The sequence below is a fragment of the Acartia tonsa genome, chromosome 10, assembly GCF_053477335.1.
Source record: "Acartia tonsa isolate MP-2025a chromosome 10, ASM5347733v1, whole genome shotgun sequence".
Classification (NCBI taxonomy): Eukaryota; Metazoa; Arthropoda; class Copepoda; order Calanoida; family Acartiidae; genus Acartia; species Acartia tonsa.
The window spans coordinates 11,105,352-11,132,995 of NC_137269.1; the positions used below are offsets into that span (position 1 = coordinate 11,105,352).

Consider the following 27,644-nt stretch of genomic DNA (forward strand, 5'->3'; position numbering starts at 1 on the left):
CAAAAATTTCTTTTTCTGCTCACAAGCAGGTTTAAAACTGAGGCTTATGCGCGGCTGAGGCGCGGCTTCCGAACCCTGAAAAAAATTACAAAATTAATCCCAATAACTAGTATAATGGTATTTTTACAAGTAAATTATGTCTTTATTTATACATGTATAATTTTTGATTTTTTTGCAAGTAACAAGAGATAAAACATATTTTTAAAATATAGTTTTAAATGTTAAAAAAGTTTTTTTTTCACATTTATTATCCTTTGTTATCTAAAATAATACAGAATTACTTTAAATCTGAAAACCTTGCACATATTAGGTTTTAAGGTTTACAGTAAATTTCTGTTAATGAATATTTTTATAAAGTAAAGTTTTTATTTATTTTCAATAATTTTATTTTTGATAACTAAGGTAATAATTTTACTGATGGTATTTTTTTAAGTTTTAGGTAATTTTTATAGAGGTAATTTTTATTGGTTAATATAACAATAGGTATAAAAGTGGTACAGAAATACGTTATAATATATGAAAAAAAGTTGAGCAATATATACAATGACATATTAAAAGAATCGTAATTGAAAAAGCATATGTTTTAAAATCATTCTTTTCTAATATTTGTTACTTTTTCTAATTTTCTAATCTTTGGTGATTGTGTTCTGTTTACATAGGTGGGAAAATTTCTACTGGGTTTAGATTGGGATAAATCATAGGGTCATTGAAACAGGGCTCTGTAGCCATTAACATACTTATAACTTTCTATATTTGCTGAACTCAAAATCACTATATCAAAGGTAAAAGATATTTCCTGGTTGCACATTTTTAACCGCTGCCCAGCATATATAATAATTATCAAAAATAATTTAAATTTTGTAAAAATAATTAAAATAACCCTATAATTCACAATCTTTCATATAAGTAGTCTAAAAAACGTATAAATTTTTATCAATAAAATTTCATATAGACAGTACTTTACTATGTACATTTTATCAAAAATAAATTAACATTTTTTTTTACAAACTATGTAAAATAATCAGACTTTTTAACAAATAATGCACATTATTCCATTTTTTTAAACCTAAAAATGCCTTATTTTTTTCTTTTGGTAAATCAGTTCAGACTAGAGGTATTAAAATTGTTTGATTTAATAAAAATTGCAATAAAAATGCCTTTCCAATTGAAAATGCCGATTTTTAATAATATAATTAGGTAATAATTGATTATCATGTAAGGTAATAACCAATTTTCTTAATAATTTTGTAGATAATCTTCAATTAATAACATACAAAACACATATAACAGCTAAAATTTTTCTTAACAAAGCACAAAATGGCAAGAAATAGATTTTATAAAATCTATCTTTCTTCTACACCTTTCCAAGAATATCCTCCCAAAATTTCATCCTGAAAAACGTACATTTTAAAGAAATTATAGGAATCTGCAATTGAAGTAAATTTTAAAAATATTATATTTACTTAAAGATAGTTACAAAAAGCTTGTGCATAATTTAAAAATCTTTTTTCATTTGAAGTTTAATTTTGACACATTTTCTTTATCTGTCAAAAAAATATAAAATTATTAGATAACTTAAATAAAACTTAATACTTAAAATAAAATTAAAATGATTTCTTTAGCTTTTACAACTGCTTAGCAAATGCTTTGCTTATGTCTAAAGTAGATTAAATAAAAGTAATGGATGTAGAAAATGCGTGGATATTATGACAGTAGAAAAATTTAGCTTGCTATTATGGAACTCGTTTATTGGCCAGTTCCTTCATCCAGTAGAAGAGGAGGGGATGAGTAAAGAGGGTAGAGGGGGAAAAAAAATTTTATCCCTCTGCAAGTTTCACTTTATGAGAGAACTTGAGAATATGGTTCAAGATCCAGGTATAATATATCCATTATGAAAGTACACCAAATTAAATTACCTTTTCTCCCAATTTTGGGACCTCTGCATTTTAAGATTCAATGAAATGTCCAGGAATTCCCAGGGCCCGTGACCTGTTTCTCCATCCTGAATACAAATAATCAGAGATAATTGAATACACTGCAAAATTTGATGAATAGACGATTTTTTATACATTTTAAGTGCCTCTTAAATATAACCCATATTTTAAAATTCTTTATAAATACATCCCCCCCTTTTACATTTTTTCCCAGTCCTTTCAGAATATAAAAAAAACCTTCAAAATGTAAAGACTTTCATTTTTAATTCTTTTTAACATCTTAATTGGAAACGATGATCTATTAAATTAGTGAAACAATTGTTTTCCATGAAAAAAAAAAAATAAGTGCTGTTTCTCTCAATAGTAAACAAAAGTAACAGGGTGATTTATAAGTGTCTTTCTGTGTGTACCAAATGATCTTGATAACCGTTGAACCAATATGATTCTCCTTTACAGTGTATCTTCTCATAGTTCCTGGGACTCCTTCTCCCCCCCCCCCTAGAGGCCTCTGGGGGCGTAGCCGCTAATATGTGATAAAGGTAAAACTTTTGTGAAGATGTCCTAGTTATTAGATATATCAAACTTTTCAATAAAGACTTGTATATAAAATGTTTTGGCTACAATTAGATTATTTTTTACAGTAGAAGGATAAAACACCTACATATTATAGCGAATTTTATATTCATTCAATTATGCCAGATTGAATTTGAGATTTTTTTTTATAAAAGTGTTATACTGAAACACCCTAGCAATAATTTCTAAAATTTGAAATGTTAAAATCCGTGAATTTTATAAAATTTAAACAAAATTTTCTATGTCATCAAATTTAATAAATTTACAACAAAAACATAAACAGGGACAAAGAGTATATAAATTTAGATAGTAGCACTCTACTGGCTGATTTATTTAGATTAAAATTAGTGGTTGAAAAATTTGAACACTGTTTGTTTGAAACAACCAATATTTTACAGAAGTCTTAAAATTTTATATTTACAGTAAGAAAAAAGACTGATCAATCTCTGATGTTGCTCTATGGTATATTCTTTAGAACTTGATGAAAGAGATGCACCGCTTATAAAAATGTACCTGGTTGTCCAAGTAACTATCTATAATACAAAGTAGAATGATGTCTGTCCGTCAATCCATCCGTCCGTCTGTCCCTTAAGATCTCGGCAACCACCGAACCGATTGGATTCTACTCTTCAGGGAATATACCTACTGGTTCTGTGGTGGTTTTAGGTTATTTCCTTGGAGGTGGGGGGGGGGGGGGACATCTCCAACCATTCCCAAAAAATAATCCCCCTCAATTTTTTAAAATCATCGATTGCATAAACAATCAAACAACATTGCTTGAATACAGGATATTATCTAAGTATATATTCTTTAGAACTTGATGAAAGAGATGCACCGCTTATTACAATGTACCTTGTTGTCCAAGTAATTATTAGCCAAAAAGTCGTTCTAAATCGTACCTAATTTTTCGAGAATAATCAAAAAATCTATAACGATGATAGCCTTCTTTTACGTCGCAACTTACGGTCAGAACCTTATCATAGAAAAGCTTCGCTATTAACAATAGCATTAAAATAGGATCTAAGATTAGAGAATAACGTCTTTTGACCGACGTAAATATCAGGCCAAATATAAATTTTTCGTCCTTTTCTTTCTTGCAACTTAGTTGAAAAAAATTCGATTGACAGAAACATAAAAATATCATGAATAGTTATTTATGGCATCGTATTATAGAGAGATTTCAAGGGTTTTATATTTCTTATTATATTTTAATATTCATGGAAAATTGTCTGCTATAAATGATTTTTCAGTATGTCTGAGACCTGGATTTTATCCATTGGATACTGCAATCGGTTTTGTAGCAATACTGGAAAAATATTTGTCCCAACCAGTGAGACTTTTAATAAATTGTTAATATCCATCGAGATTTGCAGCAAATGCAATTTACTATAAATAGGATTTAGTCAGAGAATGGGACATTTTTCCACATTTTTAGTGGATTTTTTTCTAAATTGTCAACTAGCTGGTAACTTCCTAGAGACATCTTCGGACATTTGAAAGACGAATTGGGGGGTCGACCCCCCCTTTCCAGTTTTGTTTTAAAGGGAAAAAGTATTAAGGGGCGATTTATCATGGTAGGGTGGCTAAATATGTATATGTTAGGCTCAGAAAATCCAATTTTTAAATTAGCCTATGAAGTATTTTAGGATTTGGCTCAATTCAAGTGATCAACAATCCTTTCTTAACCAAAAAATTACCGTCTACTTATAATCATACAATAATTTGACAAATAGAAATTGTAGGGGAGGCAGGGACGTCCAAGCTTTTTTTTAGTGGGTAAAATGAGGAATTTCAAATTTTAAGGGGGGACTTAACACCCCTTCCCGCACAACTGAGACGTCTATGGGACGAATTGAATAATTTTATGAAAATCGTCCAACCATTCATGCCTCCAAATCATTTAATAAGATTTAGGTCAGCAAAATTTTAAAATTATAAATGTAAAGAGATTAAATAGTACAACTTTAATTTTTCTAATGATATGATCAATATTGGATACTATTTGGACAATATTTACCAAGGAGAACAATCATTTCATACAAATACCAGATATCCAAGAAATAAGACAATGGCCAATAAATTGATGCACATTGCACACCCCCAAAGAAGATACCCAAAATTACCCCTTCTGTTGATAACAATTAGTGGTTAAAACGTGTAGACACTCAACTTAATTAATCGACAAATAAAAAATTTTAAAGGTCTCCAAAGGTGTTAGGCCAACGAATAAGAAAACATTATCATAATACTTTTTAACTGACTGACGATATAACAAGTAATATTTACAACATATTATTAGTGCCAACCATAAATCTTTCCTTTTTATAACATTTAATCAATAAATTGTCAGAATCAGATTCGATGCATTTATGTCCAACAGATCATTTATATTTCCCAAGTGATTTTTATTTATATATACTCTCATTAATTCTTTTTGTCTGTACGTACGTCCGTCAGTCCGTAACGTTAAGGATTAATGCGATCCTATCGGCTGTTATTAAAAATAGACGGCTAAATTTTTTAGAAAGGTATTTATACCAATGATCATAAAGTACATAGTTTACTTGGTCAGTCGGACTGTCATTCACTCACCAAAATGTATAAAAATTTTAAACATGCAAAAATTCAAATGAAAAATTTATTATGGTATTATGACCACTGAAAATCTGCTCTACAACTCACATTGTACATATGTCCATCCCTAATTTTTTATGCTTAGCTATTTTCTAATGTTGACATCCTTGTTTGTCGTTTAACTTACAGCCTCCGCCACGCGGCTAAAGGTGCAGCTGTCGACCTTACCAAGTTTCAACGATATATTATCCTAATATGCAGATTTTCAGATAATCTTACTATATTTACCTGTAAGTCAAGAGTTCTATCAACTCTGTCAATCTGAAGGAAGTCCTCAGCTAATTTAACTTCTTTCTTCTCTTCTTCTAGCTGTGTTATATTCTAAAATGGAAAATTTTGTAGTATCAGATTTATTATTACTGGGATACTACACCAGATTATCATGTACACTATTAAAGTGACACTTGTAGCTGGCTAAAATAACGATACCCACCAACCACCCCTTGTCCCCCATCCCCTCCCCTCCTACTGGATGAACAAATTGATAAAAAAAAACCATGTCTATATTAGCAACCTAAATTGTCATAATAATCATGTATATTTTACATCTATTTTTGTAGCACTGATTGGTTGGCAATATGTACAGACTACAAACAATCTTGAATAGTCATTACTCAATATCGCACAGTTATATCGCATGGAACAAGAATGCGCAAAAAATACTTATTTCATGCGAATTTTTTGTTAGTGAAGCTTTCCCTGTACAAGATTCGATCTATGCAATTCCAGATTCTTTATAGACCTTCTTATGCCATGCACGTTCAGCTGTTTGGCAGCTAGAAACCTTTAAAGTTCATAGATTTTTCGAGAACTGCACTAGATCCGAAAATTTAATATTTAATTTTTTTGTTAGATTTCTTAATTCACGTATTAGAAGTAAAGTTCTTCTGATTAGACATATATAGTGACAAACAAAGGATCTGTGCTTCTCGAGTTAAAACAACTCACCTCTTTTTTGGCCAGATTTGTCCATTTCAACTCTACCGGAGACAGTCCACCATCTCCGACGTCTTCAGAAGATATCTTCCGAGAAGATCTGGATCTAAAAATAGCGGGAGTAGTAACATACATAATATTATTCCTAAATAGTGAAGCACAAAAAAATCACGGATGGACAAAAAGACTGAATGATTTGTAAAGTAGATGTTCAGGTTTCACAAAGAAAAATATAGGTTCCTTTTCAAAATCACGAAACCTTCATAAAATCACTTTTAAAGCTTGGCCGACAGACCGACGGACAGAGTATTCTCATCAAAAAATTTAACCATAATAGTCAAGAAAATCCCATTTCTCCCAGAGCGTTACGGATGGACAAGTTAAATATAGAGTAGTTTCTTTTCTAAAAAAAATCTCCAAATTTATTAGAAATCGAGTATAACTATAGCTTAGCTATACAATATGTGAAAGTAGAAAATCGCTCAAAAAAATTCTGACGTGATAAAAATGAGGGATGAGGAGAGGGAAAGAAAACCCCTAAAAAAGAGATGAATAATCCCTCATTTTTATGACGTCACATGCTGATTTTTTAAGCGGCTTTTTCCTTTTACCTACAATAGTTGATCATTTATAGCTCTGTACCTGAAGGACGTGGTGGGCTGCGGTGAAGGATTTCCAGATTTTACAAAGTTGGACCAGATTGTCGTCAGCTGTCCAGATAATTCTAAAACAGAACGAATAATTCCAATTAACAATTTATATTTACCCCATTGTATTATAATTTTTTTGTTTATTAATCCACAGTCCACTTCAAGCTACAAAATACATAATGTTATATCTTATGATTAGTGGGAAGATATGACTTTTCTTCATATGCATGGTTCTACCACTATATGAAAGAAAGGTTAATATTGCCTTTTATTTACGTTTTTGTACACAATTTATATTAATTTATGCTATTTTTTCTGAGATAACAAGATGAAAAATTATATTGCTTTTTAATAAGCTAGAAATCCTTATTTTTAAAATTTAAGGGCATCCTGATTACAAATTCTGTGCAGTAAAAAAATTTAAATTTTACCTAGCTCTTCCTTTGATTTGATCCATCTCTTTCCCTTATGAGTGCCCCAGAATAGAGGTATCTCTGCACTATGACCAGGACCACTCTCCCCGGCATAGCTGTATACATACTGGAAGGTGTTTCCCCTAAAAAAAAATAAATCAAAATAATATTCTAATTAGTTTTAGTAGAGCAGCTATCCTATTATATCTTTTTTCTGTAGCTTAAGATACTGAGTAAAATACTGAGTTCCCCATGTTATGTCCTTAAGCATAAAAAGTATGTTTGTGTCTGTCAGTCTGTCTGACTTTACCGAAATATCTTGCTAACCCGATATGGTTTTCCTTTACAATGCAGCTCCTCATAGGTCCCAGGAAGCTTTATGACTATTTTTTGAGAGGTTGCCATCACCTTTCCAAGAGAAATCGCCCGTAGAAGAACATATTCAATATTGAATATTTTGTTTATTTGTCTAATTTTTGAGCTTTGCTTTTATGAATGATCTCATCCTTGTTTAAATTGGACTAACCTCGTATGTTTCAAATGTTCCTTTAAGAAGTTATGAACTCCAAATGAGAAGAAAGAATCTGTGTACATATCAGTTATGTTGTTCAGTTTCTCTGGACCTAAGCATTTCAATTTTAAGTAAATCGCCTTTTTGACAATGACCAAATTGCTGCAAAATTGTGTCAAAAATCATCCATATGACGTCATTAAATGAGGGATTCTTCATCTATTTTTTAGGGGTTTTCTTTCCCACTTCTCTTCTTATCTCCCTCATTTTTTTGACACAATTTTGCAGCAATTTGGTCCATTTCGCCTTTTTCATCAAATATACTGATCTGAACGGGGGATCGCCATTTACACATCCAGCAAATTTACAGTGGATGTGTTTTCGCCAGTGCAATGGATGTATTTATGACAAACTGAATTTTTACTGTATAAATGACAGTAAAATCGATTCTCATGCCGTAAATACATCCAACACTGGCAAAAATACATCCAATATTTTTATACATATGTCAAAAATACATCTGACACTGGCATTTACACATCCATACTTTTTCAATTATATGTCATAAATACGTCCAACACTGGCATTTATACATCCATAGAAATTTAATTTAAAATAATAAGAAAACAATTTGTATATTATTTGAGTTATAATATATTTGTCAGGTTAAAATAAAAAGCATTATAAAGATTTAAATTATGATATATATGTCAGGTTGTCTTTATTTATAAGGACATGTTCTTTATGGTATCTTTTTTTTTAATACAAATAAACAGTTAATAAATCAACCAGTAAATAAACTATGTACAAAGATGGATAAAGTTGTAAACTAAAAAGTAGATTCTAAATTAAGAGAATTAAGATAGTTTGAATTTATAGAAAAATTGGGGATAGGAGAAAAATATTGGACGGAGTAATTGGGGAATTGGTGTATTAAGGCTCATCCAAAAAGCACATCATTTTGAATCTAATCAAAATAAGCAGGAATATAGGATAAACTCAATTTAAACAACAGCTATATAGGTCTGATTATTTAAAAGCATAATGTACATTCAATGAATATTACTCCTTGTGTTTAAGATACACTGCAGATTTATATTTTAATTTTTAATATATTATATATTCTTCTAAACATAATAAATTTTTTTGTTTTCCAAACTATTTATCCCTTTCTTAAACCTTACCCTACCCAAATCTCACAACCCTATTTTAGAATTTTTCTAGAAAATTTACAAGGCTTAGTCATATCTACAACATTTTAATTATGATTTATTTATCAAATGTTTGTATTTTATTTATTGAAACAATGAAATCTGTTATTTCATCTTTAGTTATTTAACTGAATTGTAATTTGATGAAACAAAGAACTTATAATGTAGTAAAGCATAACTTGATAAATTTAAATCTTAATATGCTTTAAGCTAAACCTAATAAAGAACAATACTTCAATATAGCTCGAAGTTGTTCATCTTGTTGTTATAACTAAAAAGGAAAGAAGGGTGTAGTAGATATTTAAAAAAAACTTAAACAAACTTTTAAACATGAATCAATTGAAAATAATTGAATATTTATTGGTGGAAAAGATTAAAACCTTTTGTATGTTCCCCAAAAATTCAAAAATTAAATAGCAGGGAATGTACTTGAGTGGTTTTATCCACAATAATTTGACCACCTGTGCAAATGTATTGATGTTTTGTAGGGAGCATCTTGAGAAAAAGGGAAGTAAATAGGGGGAGAGTAACTAAAATAGGGCAAAATTTTAAACCTATACATACTGTACACAACCTAATTAATTGTAAATAAATATTCTTATAAATTAATCTAGATGTATATTTGCCAGTGTTGGATGTATTTATGACATATAATTGAAAACGTATGGATGTGTAAATGCCAGTGTCAGATGTATTTTTGACATATGTATTAAAATATTGGATGTATTTTTGCCAGTGTTGGATGTATTTATGGCATGAGAAAAAGGAAGAAAACATTTTGCCAAAAATACATCAACTATAAATTTGCTGGATGTGTAAGTGCTATAGCCCCATCTGAACATATCTCTTCAGTAAGTCACAAAATATGTTTTATTTGTTGTACAGTGCAAACAGATGCAAACTGTTTGATGTTTATTGTAAAATAAATATATTTTCTTGAATTTTTGTCGATCTTTGCTTTTCTTGAACGTTTTAGCTCTTATTTTCTCTGCTTAAATAACAGGTTTCTACTTCATCCATAAATCTTTATTTTATTTGGAGGGTATTGTAGGCAAAACCCTTAAAAAAGAAACTCCCTCCCTTCAGTGGAATAATACACGTCTCTTATTTATAGCTAAGGTAATGGAGGCTATGTGGAGGCTAAGACGAAGCCCAATCTGCAACACTTTTGTACCACTTTTATTCTTATGACGTCACAAAAATTGGGATTCTATATCCCTTTTTAGAGGGGTTTTCTTTCCCACTTCTCCTTTCATCTACCTCATTTTTATGAAGTCACAGGAATCAAAAGTGGTGCAGATTGGGCTTCGTCGAGGCTAAATTCTAAAAACTCACCTATATCAGTCACATTACCAACATAGAAGCGTAATATTTCATTCACAACCTGCAATTATACTATTATTTATAGATAAGAAAAAAAATATTTAGGTATGGTTTTATTTGCATTACTTCGAGTAGATAATAAACGCTTGTTTGGTAATATAATTAATTTTTAAAATAGTTTAATTACACAATTAAAATAAATAAAAAGAAAAAAAAAGAAACTATAATTATTAGGCAAAATTCTAAAAATTTCCTAGGCCAGCCTATGGGTTAGGTTCTCTTTAAATAGAGGTCAGGGGGTTGCATATTCAAAATTTACTAAATTTTGCTACCCACAAAAAAAACCAAAGTACATAAGCATTAAGCATTTACATTAGATTTAACGGCGCATTCCCACAAAGTGTTTGTTGAGCATTGAATTACCCCTCTATTATTTTTGAAAAAAATGAAGAAAAAAATCATTTTGATTGTTTTTTTATAAAAGGGTAGGAGTTATCAACAGGAAATTTGTGGGAAAGCACCTCTTTAATACTTAATCTTTATGAATATAAATCTAGTATTTGTTTACCTTGTAGTATTAATATTGATTGATATTACAGACCAAATGTAAAAGCCAGACGATAAAACAGATTTGTACAATTATTTCTTTCTTAATTTATTGGTTATCTATATCCAATAGCGTATCCTAGTGCTTTCACACAAAGTGATTGTTGAGCATTAGTCTCCCTCCCACTCTTAGTTTTTAAATTAACTAAAAATAAGGACGTTAGTTTTTTTCCCCTATGCCTAACCCATGCGGGAAACCCTAACCCTGCGGGACCCATTCTGCATTACCTTTCCCTATGGGAACATAATCTACAAAATATAACCTAACCTAGTAATAAACAAACAAATTAAAAACTACTCCTTATTATTTTTAAATCAACTAAAAGAAAAGGGGGGGGGTTGTTATTATTGATCAACAGAATACATTGTGTGAAAAAGCCATTTCCTCCTTTTTTTACCTTTCTGTCTTTCTCAGTGATGTCACTATGATGCCTTCCTGTACAAATAAAACATTAATATACATTACAAATAATATTTTATAAAATTTAGGGATCTAAAGGAATAATATAAATATTAGGGTTGGGCCGGATACCGGATATACAGCTGATTTCTAATGCCGGATATCCGGTTCCGGCCGGATATCTTGCCAACGATCGATATCCTTCAAATTACCGGATATCCGACGAATAACCGGATATCCACCATGAAAAATCAGCCGGATATCCGGTATCCGGACAGTTACAATATCCTGTATCCGGCCAAATATCCGGCCAAACCGTATCCGGCCAAACCCTAATAAATATTAATATATTTATCCCCAAGGATAAATTAACTTACCTTTCTGTAACTGAAAATGTTTGGACAATATTTGTTTGCAACATAGTACCCAAAGTTTGGATCTACTGCAGTTCACGGTAAAATATTGCTGGTAACGAATATTGCCAAAAATCTATGAATTTTAAAGGCTGCTAGCTGCCAAACGGCTGAACGTACAGATCATGCCCGCACACTGTTTTAAGCAGCATAAGAAGGCCTACAAATAATCTGGAATAACCATAAATCAATAATGCATAATTATCTCGCAGTGCAGAGAAATGCTCGAAAAAGGCCTATTTTACGTATTTAGTGAAGCTTTCCCTGTGCATTATTGGATCTTGGCTATTCCAGATTATTTGTAGGCCTTCTTATACCGCTTAAAATGGTGTGCGGGTATGATCTGTATGTTCAGCCGTTCGTCAGCTAGCAGCCTTTAAAATTCATAGATTTTTGGCAATATTCGTTACCAGCAATATTTTACCGTGAACTGCAGTAGATCCCAAAGTTTTTTAGCCAACACGATGGTTACCATTGTAATTTATTCTAACTTCTAAAGGATGGGATACAATGCAATATTTTTTATGTATCTCTAGACCAAACTTTGCTTATTAAGTGCATAATGAATGAAGTCAAGCACCTTCAAGCAACCAACCCTTTGATTGCACGATTTTTGTCTGTAAATTCTAATTGTGCATGGTGAAGTTATACGCCTGTTTTTGGGAAAAGACATTCCCCAAAATCTAACCAATTTTATGTCGTGTACCTAACATAGCAGCAAAAGAAACATTTTTAACGTCTGTAGTTATAACGCGGTGTTGTGCTGAGATTCGAACCTATCACCACCTTCCCAACAACGAGTGAGTCACGCCACAGTCTTAGAATGAAATATAATATTTACCTAAGAGAGAGAAAGGGCCTAAAACCGGCCATCCTGCCGCCATAGCTGTGTACAATAATGGGAAATCTTACAACAAATTATCTTCATTCATTTATCATTAAATTGTTAGTTTAAAACTTTAAAACAGGGAAAAGTTTTAAGGTTTTAAAAACAAAATAACAAAATTAAAGAAAGGTTAACTTTCCCTCAAAGTGCTAGCGGGCACAAAATCCCCCCCCCCCCCTCCAACCTTTATTTGAAATAATGAAGGAAAGATTTTCTGTGCTCGACCAGGCACTTTAAAGAAAACCATCAACAAAATTCTTTTTTTAAGAAATTGTTTTATATTTCATTGTAATTAGATTTGAGACAAGCATTTGATCATTAAAATCATACGGTATTACAAACGAACATTAACACTTGTAGAGTGTCAGAACCTAATATGCAGAATATCAATTATGAATCTAACCTTTTTCGGACTTGATTATAGATATTCCTTACTTTTTGTACTTTGTTATTCTTGGAACTAAAATTTAAAAAGATTCCCCCAAAAAAAATCAGCATGTTTTAAATGGACTGAGTTGCCAGGCTGTCTAAACCTACTAATACTGTAATCATCATGCAAAGTTTGAAACCAATAGGACAATTCTAGCTTGTCTAAATTATTGATAAGAGATATCCATTATGGACGGACGGAAGGCCAACCTAATTATATAAAAACTTTGATTTAAATAAAAAAGATCTAAATCACGTAGATTTTCTTTGACTATTGTTACTTTTTCTTTTCTTTTCATCACTAAATGATGATAATCTAATAATAAATTCTTTAGGAAAAATCCCTTTTTCTGAAAGTATAGCCAGAAATCACCCGAACCCATCCCCCCACACAAAAAAAATCAAGAAGTTGTTTGTTACATTTAAAAATGAAGCTCATTTTAATTGACCAATGGTAGGCCAGTATGACAATTTTTATGGGCACTACCAAAAGCTTCTTTAAAAATACTATTCGTATTTTAGTTTAAGTCTGGTTTGGTAGAAACCTATCTGAACCTCTCGGGTATATTTATTCATTCCATACAATATATTCTAAGTGATTCCTATAACTATGGTACCCACTGTAACCTAACCTTACATGACCTAAAGTTATAGTAAACATATCAAGAACCATTCCCCCCATCCCTAAAAATTTGGTAAAAACAGGTTTATTTTAAGGGGTATGATTATTTTGTCCACTATATAAAAAAAGTATTCTTCCATTGTTCTTAAAAAACGACGTAAAACATTGTACAATAGAAAAAGGTTTTATAAATAGTAAATTGTTTCATAAATATTTATATTCTAATTATAATGTTTTACCATTTTTATCTTTATTTTTAATTTATTCAAATAAATAGGGAATAGATTACAGTGATCAACTATAGGTAGTTTATGTGAAAGCGCGAAATTTGCTTAGGATTTTAAAAAGTTTAAAAAAGAAATTTAAGTTGCTAGAAACGGCAGTTTCATAACCCAACTGTTATATTGTAAAAAAAAAAGATCTTAATACTCAGAAATATGGTATAACCAGTAAGCGAAATAAATCTAGAATAATATTTGGAGGCAAATGAAGAGGTCGTCAATTCTACGATGTGTTACCCCCAAACGACAGCTGAAAAACACGTATATAATTCAAGTATCCAAGGACTGAAAAACGCCTGGGGGCGGTGTTGAGGTTTAGTGATTTATATCCGAATTAATTTCGTTATTGGTATAAACTGATAAATACTTAATGAAGATATTCCTTTGAAAAGAGATGTAACCATCAACCCTTCTTGACTGTTAAATCCCAACAGAATGTCAACATCCCTTAAAAAAAAATCAAAGTTAAGTATTGTTTTAAAATTTAGGGACTGATATATAGTTATTTTGAGGGATAAGAACGATAAATTGATAAACAAAATTTCCCTATCTATAGATTTAAAGTGTTGGTTGAAAACCTACCACTCAAAATTTAATTAAAGTACTCAAAGATTTTAAGCTTTCGAATAGGATTACGTGTTTATAAAACTTTGTATACCAGTATAAAACCTCATCCCTCCTTGTTAAGGATTCTTCAATGAAGATTCCCTATACTAATGAGGATATAATTTACTTGGTCCGTTGGTCTATTAGTCATGCTACAAAATTATAAATATTAAAACATTTGTATGTCAGACAAGACGCTTGTAGAAGGGTGGGTATCCCCCTTCCTAGAAAATTAATGGGGGTGGATACACCTCCATAGGGATCCAATTCCGACCCCCCTCTTCAACCTCTGAGATGGGGTTTTAAAAAATGCCGTTTTTTTCGACATTTTTTAGACATTGATTGATTGAACGAAGACGATGGGATTTTAACACAGAGTATACAACTTAAGAATTCAAAATTTTTAAAATTATTATTTTAGCCATTTGTATAGTGTCTAATACAACTTAAATCCATTTTCGCTGCATATTTATTAATGCATCTTTTTAGATCTGTATTAGACATTATACAAATGGCTAAAATAATAATTTTAAAATTTTGAATTCTTAAGTTGTATACTCTGTTAATAACCTTATTTGATCTTGAAGATCAATGCCCCGTACGATTTTAACAGAGTATACAACTTAAGAATTCAAAATTTTAAATTATTATTTTAGCCATTTGTATAATGTCTAACACAGATCTAAAAAGATGAATGAATTAATATGTAGCAAAAATGGATTGAAGATAATTTGTTTTTCTTCTATGAAGGCCGTACCAACAACAGCAAAATAATTAAATAAATAGTTGTATACTTTGTCTTGTCAATCAATCAATCAAAAAACGCGGCATTCATCTTTCAAAAACCCATCTCTGAAAATCATAAAATATATTATAAAGTATTTTTCATGTTCATAATTTTAATACTTAATATCCCTATTGGAGATATTCAGGTAGAAGGGGGACATTTCATTGTAAATTACACTAGTACCCAAAGTTTTATAATTATGTTAAATTACAAAATTAGAATTAGTAGAGTCCAAAATTTTAATTACAGAAGGGGTATATTTATCATCATTGGGTAAATATATTGATATGCCGTCCATTGATTTATCCTTGCAGATATTTCAACACCACAAACTTTAGAAAACTGTCAGTCAGCTGTACAATTTTAATCCATCATGAAGGGTTTCTCAAAATTAAATTCCATCCAAATTTTTCAAGAAATCAGGAGTATGGAATATAGATCTTATGTCAAATTATAAAAAAAAAAAAAAAAAATGGAAATTTCATTAGAATCTTTTGATTGCACAATCTTTGGCTGTGGATCTTACCTATGCAATTGTATGTGAATTATAAATCCAATAATATATCATAAGTACTGGGTAAATTGTTTTAATCAATTAATCTAGGAAGAGGGGACAATAAATGAATAAGTATGAATTGTACTGTTACACAAAGTTGTAAATTTACTAGTTGAATCAAAAACTTTGGTGTATTTGTATTGAATTTTAATTGGATGGTTCCAATCTCGTAGTGTCAAATTTAAAAAGTATAACATAGTTTTAACGTAAAAACAAGTTTCTTTATATTCTGGATCCATCGTTTTTCTGTGAATAAATTCTCTCCCCGTTAGATGTTCAATATTGGTAAAATGTTCACTGGCTAAATGTATTTTGCAAGGGGTGTCAAAAAGTTTTGTGACTTAAACAATTGCCAAAAAAAATCTTTATGTATACCCTGATAAAAATATGTTCTGACCGCTATTTTAATCTGGTTCATTAATTTTTCTATGATTAGAATTTGATTATTGCAAAAAATCACAGGGGACAGCTACGTATCTAATAATTAATCTTGAGGCAACTGAGTGCAAAATTATTTAGAAAACCCTATATAATGTATATAAAGTTTTATATCTAATAAAAATATTTTTTTTTATAAACTAGGTCAACTGTACTCAATACCAGGATAACAAAGATAGGTTAATCCTTCTAATAAAAGTAACAGGGAGTCTGTATGTAAGCATGTCTATCTGTTTATTGATTAAGATGCTGCTTACCAATTGACCAATTTAGTTCTCCCTAACAGTGAAGTTTCTGGAAAACAATCACTCTGAAAATGTTTTTTTTACGTTTTTTACTTGTTTTGAAAACTTACACTCCTTTATCCAAGTTCACCTAAAGGTTCCAAGGGGCGTATCCGCTTATAGTTTAAACAGTACATGAGTATGTCTTTTTTGAAGAAAAATATTAAAGATAGAAGAAGGAAAAATTAATTTAATTTTCTATTTACAAATCCCTTTATCCCTGAACCAATATTCAACATGCACTTTACTGGAACAAGTAACCATAGTCAACTATTTGAATCATGAAACGTCTGTAAATTTGGGACGTCAAAGTGGGTTTTTGTAGGGAGTTTTACCTTCCCCTAAACCTCTAAAACGCCTTAAACTAAATTTTGGCACTCAATGCCTCAAAGTCTTTTTTTTACAAATCAGGTAAATTTTACATTAATCCCTAACCGACTCCTAAACTTGAATTACTCTACCTATTGAGATTTTGTAAATACCCATATATGAAAAGCTTGGACGTCCTTGATTTCACCAGTTTTTCGTCTTTGTTCCTAAAGCTTAGTTCAATACAAACGCCATATAATTCGAAAAAGCTTAAAACTGCTTATTATCTATCTCCTTGCTCTGTGGGTTTATTGGAAAAACTTTTTTTAAATAAAATAATGCAGCAAGTACGTGAAACAATTTTCACAATTTAATATAAAAACTAGTTTTAAGAGGTTTTTACTTTTAGTAATGCTTGCAGTTAAAAATGTAAAAACTATTTTTGCTTTAAATGCATAAGCTCTCTAAAATTTTCCTCTTCCCTCACTTACTCTTACTCCTTACTCAATCCAACAGAAAGTTGTATGCCGTAATAGTGTGTATGCTAATCGACTGCCCTTAATTAAAATTGGCTATTCAAGTTTATTTGGGTTAAGAAGGGCCAACACTCATGTTAATAAAGCATCCAATCAAAATTTACAAACAGTCCCCAAAGTTTTTTAGCAATTAATAAGCTTACTTGATAATAAAACTTTGGGGACCAGTGATATTTACTATTTCTTTTTTTTGTATAAATTCGATTAAAAATAAAAATAAACTCAAAAAATGTCTTACTTGTCATAATCGCCACGCTTGATCATTCTACGCGGGTCATCTGGTAGAAAAGGGTTGTCGCTAAAATTTCCGTCCACCACTGGCTGAGAGAGAAACTCATTTCTAAAACAAATATGTGTCTTAAAAAAGATTTCAGCATAATGGAACTTCTAAATAGTTTTCTTCTCTGGAAAATTTTAAGTCGAAGTCTTCATAAAAAGTTTTTTATACTGCTGCAATGTCAGACACATTACTTAGGAGTTTGGAAATACCTTCACATATAAACAGTCATAACCAGACAAAAACGTATTATTGATGGATGTTTATTATTAATGGATCTTTATAGATTTGGTGGTTTCCCTCAAATTGCCTACCGAGCACCGAATCCTCTTGCCTTTTTTAAAAAATTAAGTGGTGGTAGTTTTTATGCCTAATCCCTGCCCGGAGCCAAACCTCTGCCAAATACAGCGGTGCTACTTAATGGCCTAAAATAATCAGAATACCACCCAGGCCCCCCCTCTCACATTCTTATTTACATCAATTCTAAAAAAGGTTGAGGGGAATCCTGTGCTCGACTAAGTAAGATGAGGGAAACTTACCTTACAAACTTTACTATACAACATCCGTTACATACCTAAGAACTAACAAGTAAGAATAAACTAGAAGTTTTGCTTCTAAATTTAATTTTAAAAATGTACCTAATATCCATGGACATAATTTCTGACACAGGTTTCTTTCTCAAGCATCTAAATATAAAGTTTATGTATTTGGGATCATACTTAGCGCAACAATGATCACGACCAGATAACAACCTTTTAAGTTTTTTCATAAATTGCTGATTCACAAGTTATAAAGTTTTAAATTATATGGGTTTAAACTATTTTTATAACATTTTAGAGACGCCTTTTGAATCTGCTTTACAAAAAAAAATTATAAAATTATCTTAATTTTTACTTTATTTGAATTAATCGGTTAGGAAATGATAATGCCATCTTAATTAATTTACAGCCCTTCTTTCCCCCTGAACAACTAACCAGGGGAAACTTTTATACTTAGTACTTTGAGGAAAAGATTAATTTATTATTCATTGTCCTATCTCTAAATTTTGAATTAATAGTTTCTATAGAAAATTTCCTAATCCTTTCTTTTGAATAAAAGTTGCAAATTTGTTTCAAGATTATCCTGATTAAACTATTCAAACTATATTCTAAATAATTTATCCTGAATTAGCAAATTAAATCAAGATATTTTCTAAGTATTTAAAATCCAATTTATCTTTAAAATTTATGTTAGTCAAATAGGACAAACATATTGTACACTGAAACGCAGATAATAATTGTGATAATCCATAAACAAATGTAACAGGATCTGTGTCTGTATGTACCAAAGGATCTTACTAACCGCTAAACCGATATGGTTCTCTTTTAAAGTGTAGCTTAACACAGGGCCTGGGTTAGGATCATAACAATTTTGGAGGATGGTTTCACCATCCTCCAAAAAGAAATCACTCTAGAAAAATATTAATTACATATTTTTTTGCTTTTTCTTTTTAAAACTAAAATTGGTTCAGTGGTTAGTGATATTATTTACTCACAAACAGACACAGATCCTGTTAAGGATGATATAAAAATATCAATCCTTACAGTTTCTACTCACTTTAATTGTGAATCTTCTTCTGTACATCCAATTAAAGCAGCAGACTCGGCACCAAACCTACAATAATAACATATTTATAATTCACTTTGTCTGTCTAACAGTTACTCTGTCCGCAAAGCTATGGAAGAAATATAATATTGTCATCTAGTATTCAAGATAGACGGCTCATTTTTTTCTGACGATTCTCTATACCCATGAGAATCTAGTATGTGTTTTATGTGTCTGTCAGTCTACTCAAATATATGAATATTAGAAAAATTAAAATTACGTCACAAATGTTTCGTGATTTTTTTCTCCAATGGAAATAAATCTTTTTTTACAAATGCTCTTTAAGTCTCTTTGTCCTTATTTCAATCCATGATTATTTGACTTTCTACTTATGGATGTTGTAATCCATGTTACCTAAGAACGTTTTCAATAAATATAGCTTCCCCCAAAAGTTTATGATTTTAAATTTAATTATTTTTCATTCTTTAGTCATTTTCTATTAATTATAATTGTTTACAAAAAATTCTAAGCAGAACAAAATCTATGTCAGTTTATTTTCATGTTTTCTCTATTTTTTACTCAGTAGTATTTGAACGTATTTGCATATAAAGGTAAAATAAATGTTTCAAATTTATTGCAGCTCTTATGATTTTAAAGGAAAATAAATGTCCTCTACTCTTGTAAAATTTTTTAAACTTCTTGACTTTATGGCAGGCTACATTTTACCTAGGGCCATAACTTGTATGAAATATAAAATGAAATTAGCCAATCCAGAAGTTCAACTAGTGGCTGCACCTGTAACCTTAAGGATCATTTTAGACTTCAGATTTTTTATTTTCTCAAATTTCTTTGACTCCCCATTACAAATAAATGTCCATGACTATTATGAATCTTTACAGAAAAGTAAAATCAAATAAGTCTAGTGATTATTTTAAGGTAAACATAAAACATCGAATGTGTCAAACATGTGTTAAAACACATTAAACATTTTACTAAAGTCAAACCTACTTTAAAAGCTAATAATTAGTCATCGAATCATGTTATTGACAGTTCTCCACGGATAGAAAAATGAAAAGTAATATGATTATATACATTTTTGATGGAAATTTAAATACATACATGAATGCTCTTCATGAGTGCGTTTTTTAAAGCAACAAAAGTACTAACCATACATGATACATTTAGAGAAGCTTTAAATGAAATGTATTATTAGGATTTATAAAATGTTTCAGTTCCTACAAAATTTTCTCTTCAGCTTTAATGTTGTGTGGTAAAAGTAAAGTAACAAGGCCGTATATGTCCATAACACATACAATAAAAATAGTTAAGCATCTTGTAATATGGTCAAAGAATTACTAGAAACAGTGATAACAACATCTATATGTAAGCTCAAAAGACAGAGGTCAGGTAAAATAGATTATAGAAAAGCTGCCCAGAGATTATGACTTTCTTCACAAAAAAATCGATGATAGATAGATATAAAATTACTTATAGATAAATGAGAATCTTCACCACATAATCTTAAATAATAACTAAGAAATTTAGGTTCCCTTACTTTGCTTTGCTACTAAAAACTAGTATACTTTTTAACAAAATATAAGCATTAATGATTGAATATATAAATCAAAGAAACTATAGGCTTTATGGAGCACAACTTGCATGTGTAAAAAAAATGGGATGCATAAATACATATTCGTGATAATCCCATAAAAACTTGTTATTTAGTTAATATCAGCAAATAAACCTGAAAAATCCCATATTGCTTGACGCAGGCCATAAAGACACTCCAAAAAATAAAGACGCACCACTTCAACCAAAATCGAGGGGACAGGAGGGGTTTAACAGGTTGTGAGCTTTGGATGGGTTTGTTATACAGACCAATCCGGGAAAAAATATAAGCTGCAGTACTTAAAATTTTTATGAAATAGTCGTTTTGTACCAAAACAAGGAGGATGATTTCCTTTTCAAATCCAAATGTTGTTCTTAAATTAAACTTTTTTTATTTTTTATAAAGAAAATTTAAATGAGGAGAGTGACTAAGTTAACATATCCGATTTATAAGGAGACCTTATTGGATAGGTACACAAAAAAAAAAATATTCTAATTTCAATTGGTGCTTTCCCTCAAAATGCATATTGAGCACCGAACCAACCCCCATCCCTTTTTTTCTTGCTTTTTTAATAAATTGAAAATATGGGGAGGGTTTTCATTCTTGGGCCTAAGCCTTGCGGGGAGCCCTAACCCTGCGGCACCATCGACTACCAAATCTAATTTAACCTAACCTGACCTAAAGTAATAAATAAACAAACGAAAAACTAACCCCCCTTGTTTTCAATTTAAGGATAGGAGGGGGTTTTCTATTCTCTACAAGGCAATTTGAGGGGAACCTCATGATTTATTCAATCAAAAGATAAAAGCAGATAGACCTTCTTACTAACTAGTCATGAAGAGTAGCTTAACTTCAAAAAAGCTGTCTGAAAGCAATGCTTATATTAAGTTTATCTATGTAAATATTATGGAGTAAGGAATAAAGTTTACTTACTTCAAAGGTAGAAATGTCTTAAATTAGTCAATCATGATAAAAAGTAGAACAATGTCTGTCCGCATGTCCGTCTGGATGAATCTGGATGCTGTGTTTTTTAAGAGAATATACTAACTGGTTATACTACGGTTTATGGCTATTTTCTTGGAGGACAAGACTATAACTCTCTCATTCTGTAAGATGTCCCCTTCTAAATTTTATTTAGTGGTAGAATTTTTATGTGTTGCTTAAGATTTCTATAACTACTGAACCGATTGAGTCCTCCGTCATAGGAAAGATTCCTATTGGTTCCCTAATGATTTTATGCCATTTTCTTCTCTTCCCCCTTTCGAATACAAAGCTCCCAAATACCAGTTAACATATAAACATATATCAAATACGTACGTTATGTTTGTCTAGAAAGAGTATGTTGTTTTTAGATGCATAACATCTCTATGAGACAACTCCCTCAATCAAAATTACATTTACTCTTTCATCTTCTCATTAATAACTTTAATAATACCATTCATTTTGCCCTACACAATGAAAACTTGAGCAAAATGCATCAAAAGATTTAAGGAATTACATGAGATATAAAACTTTATTTCTTAGTATGTATATGGTATGCCAAAACAATTCTGTAAATTGGTAAACATGCGTCGTTACCATAATATTAAATATTCATAATCTTCCAGAGAACATTAATACTCTGGAAGGGAGGGGACATTGGACTGTGAATGACACTGTTTTAAAACCACGTTATCTTATTTGTTGGCTCAAAAACTTTAAGTACTTTTATTGCATTTTTAATGCCAAAGTAGTTTTGTCAAAACTTTTCAACCAATAATCTATAGATGGATTAATTTTATTTGTTATCATTGCTGATGTATAGCAAATTATCTTCCATCGCCTTATTACCTAAGATCCCTGACTAGTAGTAGATATAACAAGGATGACAACATCCATAAAAGCGAAGCACTGAAACGGTAAGACAAACGGACATTAACATTTGTATAGTTTCAGAACTGAATAATCAGAATATAAATGTATAAGAGTCGAACCAAAATTGTAAGTGAATTTGTTGAAAAACTGCTTGATACAGGATAATGTTTATGGACATACTTACATTTTTAGGACTTGATTACAGAGTTGCTTTGCTTGTAACATTATACTTTGTTGTCCCAGGAATTAATATACCAAAAATCAGATCAATCGGATGATTAGATCACATGAAAATTTGTTGTTAAAAAAGTAAAAAAAATCGACATGTTTAAAATGGACGTACGGACATTTTGGTAATGATTATAGAGTTGCTACGCTTTCTACATCGTACCTAACTACTAAAGGAACCACCATGCAAAGTTTAAAATCGATAGGACAATTATAACATGCCTAAATTAACAAAAAAAAGTACGGACGGACCTACCCTAATTATAGAAAAGCTTCGCTTTTAAAAAGTGCTATATAAAATGATGTTAAATTTTAGATGGAAAAAAGATATTCTTACAAGAATGACCAATGACCACTTTACCGAACAAATATTCCTTTATAATGAAACAAGCACCATCTTATCCATTTTTTGGATGGTAAGTCAAACTTCTCTAAATATTCCCCCACCCCAAATTGACTATCTTAATATTTTTTTTAAAAGCATAGTTTCAAAGTTATAAATACACAAATGTTCAACTTAAAAATAGATCATTGAATATCACTTTGTGTTAGTCTAATTTATTTCTATTATATTTATGTAAATTTACTATATAGGACATTAAATTAATTTTATTATGTATATACATTAAACAAGCTTTTAGATTTTTTTTCTTAGAAAATACCACCTGCACATAATTTTAAAAAAGCTAGGTCAAATACGTCCAAAGATTTTACATGTAAATATTGTAATAGAAGCCTTAAAATTTAACAAATAAGGTCATTTTAAACACAGTACAATCAAAAGCTCAAATGCTGTAGAGTAAAAGATACAAATATACACATTTAAGATAGGTAAAATAAAGTATAAAACAATTGTTCAAAAACACGTTGATGAGAAAAATGGCCTATAAACAAACAAATTAATTTTTTTAAAGAGTAAACGTTATAATGTTATAAAAATTGAATAGTTAATAAAGTTGAGACTGATGAGCACTGATAACCCCCCCCCCTCCCTAATTTAAAAAAAAAATATAAAATAAGGGCTGGTAAGTTTATATTTTTGCTTAACCCCTAGGATGCTACACAATAATTCTTACCTTAGCTTACCTTACCTGAAGTAATAAACAAGCAAAGGAAAAACTACCTTCCCACTCCAAAATTTTAAATTTATTTCAAAAATAAGAAAAGTGATGGGGGGTATCAGTGCTCAACAAGGTACTTTGTGATAAAGCGCCGTGCAGCACTTACTATGCAAATAGTAAGGCAGACTTTCGTGGTATAATAATTGCACAAACAAACATAGACACAAACATGGGGTAGGGAAAAGTAAAGAGAACATAAACGGTAAGTATTGCATATTTATTCTTCAAAGGAAGCCTGCAATAAATATACCGCTCTAACTGCTGAAAGACTGCCACAAGTAGATATAATACCGAAAATGTGAAGCCTCCAGTTCAATAACAAAAAAGTTAAAGGCATTTTAAAATGACATTTTAGGTATATAAAATTTTGAAAGTTTTCCAACCGTCTTGATAGAAATTTAGAAATTAGATTATGGTTCCTCGATTTATTTCTTGCAGGCTTCCTTTAAGTAGCGAAACTACTATATAATTAACTTTTTTTCCGACCGTCCATTAGTGCATAACGATATGGGGGAAATGTTATTTACTGGGACGTTATTCAGAAAGTACATCTTATTTTTTGGTAAAGATTTTTCTATTATTGTATCCAGTATATAAATTATTTGGTCCGTCGACATGTCAATTATTCTTTGATATTTTAATATCAAGGATATTGGTTGGATTAGTAATTCATTTAACAATATGGTCCCTTTTTATACCACAGTTTTAATATTCTAACCAGCGAAGATGATTAAAGTCCCGATAAAATCACCAATGAGAGCCAAGCATGAATTTTACCATTGGTCAACTACAGTGTATACTGGCCTCTCATTGGCTATTCTATCGTTTGACGTCATAATCTGTTGAGGGACTTTAATCATCTTCCTAACCAGCTTGTGTATCCATTACTGCTTGAATAAAATCCCAAAAATGTATGTGTTTGTGTACTGTATATGTAAATAAAGAAAGTTATAATAACAACCAATATGCATATGGAAATGCTTACTTTAACCAAAGTTTTTAACCCAAAACCATTTTTATCACTTTAAGCATCTTCTTTTATTATGGTGTTTCACCTCAAAATAAAATTAAAGAAATTATATTTCTTTTCCGTCTTACCCCTTCGAGGGCCCTAACCTTAAATAGAGAATACATCTGGTGCCCTTTGCAGTAATCAGAAAATCTAATCCTAAGTATCTTTTTTTAATCAAAGCTACGCTGTAGCTTAGATTTGTCCGGCCGTCTCAACGTCAATGTATATGCCCTTAATGCAGGAAAATAGGCAATATTTAAAAGCGGATTCTATAGCTTTTCTCACCCTCGCCCCTCGCAAAGTTGGAAAATGTCTGTGTCCGCAACTGGTAACATATTTATATAAAAAAAATTTGGTGCAATAATTAAAAATGTTAGACTCTAAAGTTTTCTATATTCTGTATGGCTCGCCATCCTATTATCTGACTATTTTCGTATTTAACCATATACAAATTGCATATAGACCACAAGTTTCATGGATATATCATTGCTCATTTTCATTAAGTGAGAAAGCCCAATCTGTCCCGATTTTGTATCACTTTTGAAAAGTGCGATTCCTGTGACGTCATATAAAAAGGGAAGGGGGTAAGAAAATCTCTTCCCTTTTCTCTCATCTCTTTTGAAGAGATTTTCTTCCACCCTTCCCTTTTTCTTTCCCGAAACGTATATGACGTAACTGGAATCGCACTTTAAAAGTGATACAAAATCGGGACATATTGGGCTTAATTTCATTAAGTATGTATTATACACTTTTCTGTAAGATTTTATTTCGCTGTGCTTTTAGGGATGTTGCCATTCTTGATTTCCCCTTAAATTCAATATTTGCTTATGGTTAAGTTGCCAGTTATAACCCGTTAAGACAAAAGATGGTAGCCTTAAAATGAAATTCAAAAGTTTAATTTTTCATTTACTATTTGCCGAAACTTGTTATAAAACCATGCAATAAATATATGTATATATTACCCCGTACCGGATTTGAAAAATTTTGTTAAAATTTTTGCCCCCAGCCAAAATATGGTTGATTTATGCATAAAAATGACCCATGCAAAATATTTTTTCTGTAATGCAAAAATTGCAACGGTACAAGCACTGCAAAGTTTTTAAAATCTGCAAAAAACCCTGTTTTTATGGCTTTTTTGGGGCTTTTGTACCATCCCAATTTTAATGATTTTTACAAAATTTCAATTCAAGTGTGTTGATATATACCTGAAATTTACCAAAAAAAATGGGGGCAGTCTCAATTATAACATATGAAGGTGTAGCAAGTAATCTTCCAAATACAAAATTGTCAAATTGCATACATATATAATAGGGTTGGGCCAGATACTTTTTTCGACGGATATTGGATATCTGGCTGATTTATAATGCCGGATATTCGTCATCTGGCCAGATATCTTGCAAATATCTGGTAATTTGGCCGGATATTTGGTTATTCGACCGGATATCCGGTAATTTGCCGGATACCAAATATGTTGCATTTTAAATCATCCGGATATCCGGTATCCGGCCAAAAAAGTATCCGGTCTACCTCTATTATATAAGTTTGATGCACAAAACTATCCCTTCTGTAGATTAAACTTAGCGGTTGAAACGTTTATACACTTAACTTAATAAACCAACCAATCAAAATTCAATAAAATTCTCAAAAGTTGTTAACCTAATGAATTAGAAAAACAATTATAAAACTTTGGGGACAAGTGAAATAAACAGTCCAATTTTCCCTCCCTCTCTGAATTATACCAGTATGTACCAAAAGTCTAATAATAACTAGGGAGGCAGAGCACAATGGGCTGTTAATTACACTAGTCCCCGAAGTTTTAAAAACTTTTTCATTTGTCTGCTCAACAACCTTTTAGATTGTTTGAAATTTTAATTGGTTTAATAAGACGTTCCTACCACCTATTGTAATCAACAGAAAGGGTAAGTTTGTGAATAATCATGGGGTATATACACGTCCATTTATCAGCCATTGTCTTCTCTATCTAGATACCTGTACCCAAAGTCTAATAATAACTGAAACAATTTTATTTTTATTACATAACAAGAAATAACATGTTATTCAAGAATCTAAAGGGATAAGACAATGTCCCCAATAATGATACAAAAAATTATCCCTTCTGTAGATTAAGACTAGAAGTTGAAACTTTTAAACACTCAACTTAATAAATCAACCAAATAAAATTTACTGAATTTCCCCAATGTTTTAACCCAAATGTAAGAAAACACCGTTATAACACTTTGGGGACTAATTTAATAAACAGCTCAATGTCCCCTCCCTCCCTGAACTATACAAGAGTGTATCACAAGTCTAATAATAACTAGGGAGGGAGGTGACATTGGGCTGTTTAATACACTAGTCCCGGAAGGTTTATAATAACATTTTTTTATTTCTTGGCTCAACAACTTTGGAGACTTTTGTTGAGTTTTAATTGGTTGGTTCATTAGGTTTAGTGATCAAACGTTTCAACCACTATGTAATCAACAAAAAAGGGCCAGTTTGTATATCATCATGGGATATACAAATAAATTTATCAGCCATTGTCTTATCCCTCTAGATCCCTGTACCTAAAGTCTAATAATAACACTTTCATTTTTATTACATAACAAGAAATAACATGTTAC

The 27,644-nt window shown here is 30.8% G+C and overlaps 1 protein-coding gene across 1 annotated transcript in view; it reads right to left on the reverse strand.

Moving 5' to 3' along the window:
• Nucleotides 1-127: 127 nt before the first annotated feature.
• The window catches only part of LOC145329374 (juvenile hormone esterase-like), an 84,854-nt gene continuing 57,337 nt past the window's right edge, over nt 128-27,644 (reverse strand). Inside the window, exons 21-34 of the mRNA XM_080173461.1 lie at nt 19,212-19,268; nt 18,254-18,301; nt 17,577-17,678; nt 14,205-14,269; nt 12,446-12,511; nt 11,190-11,227; nt 10,198-10,246; nt 7,667-7,763; nt 7,159-7,283; nt 6,720-6,801; nt 6,090-6,183; nt 5,370-5,462; nt 1,917-2,002; nt 128-1,391 (exon numbers count right to left, since the gene is read on the reverse strand). Of these exons, the coding sequence (XP_080029587.1) occupies nt 1,355-1,391; nt 1,917-2,002; nt 5,370-5,462; nt 6,090-6,183; nt 6,720-6,801; nt 7,159-7,283; nt 7,667-7,763; nt 10,198-10,246; nt 11,190-11,227; nt 12,446-12,511; nt 14,205-14,269; nt 17,577-17,678; nt 18,254-18,301; nt 19,212-19,268 (1,039 nt within the window). The 3' untranslated portion in view covers nt 128-1,354. The remainder of the gene's footprint in view (nt 1,392-1,916; nt 2,003-5,369; nt 5,463-6,089; nt 6,184-6,719; nt 6,802-7,158; nt 7,284-7,666; nt 7,764-10,197; nt 10,247-11,189; nt 11,228-12,445; nt 12,512-14,204; nt 14,270-17,576; nt 17,679-18,253; nt 18,302-19,211; nt 19,269-27,644) is intronic.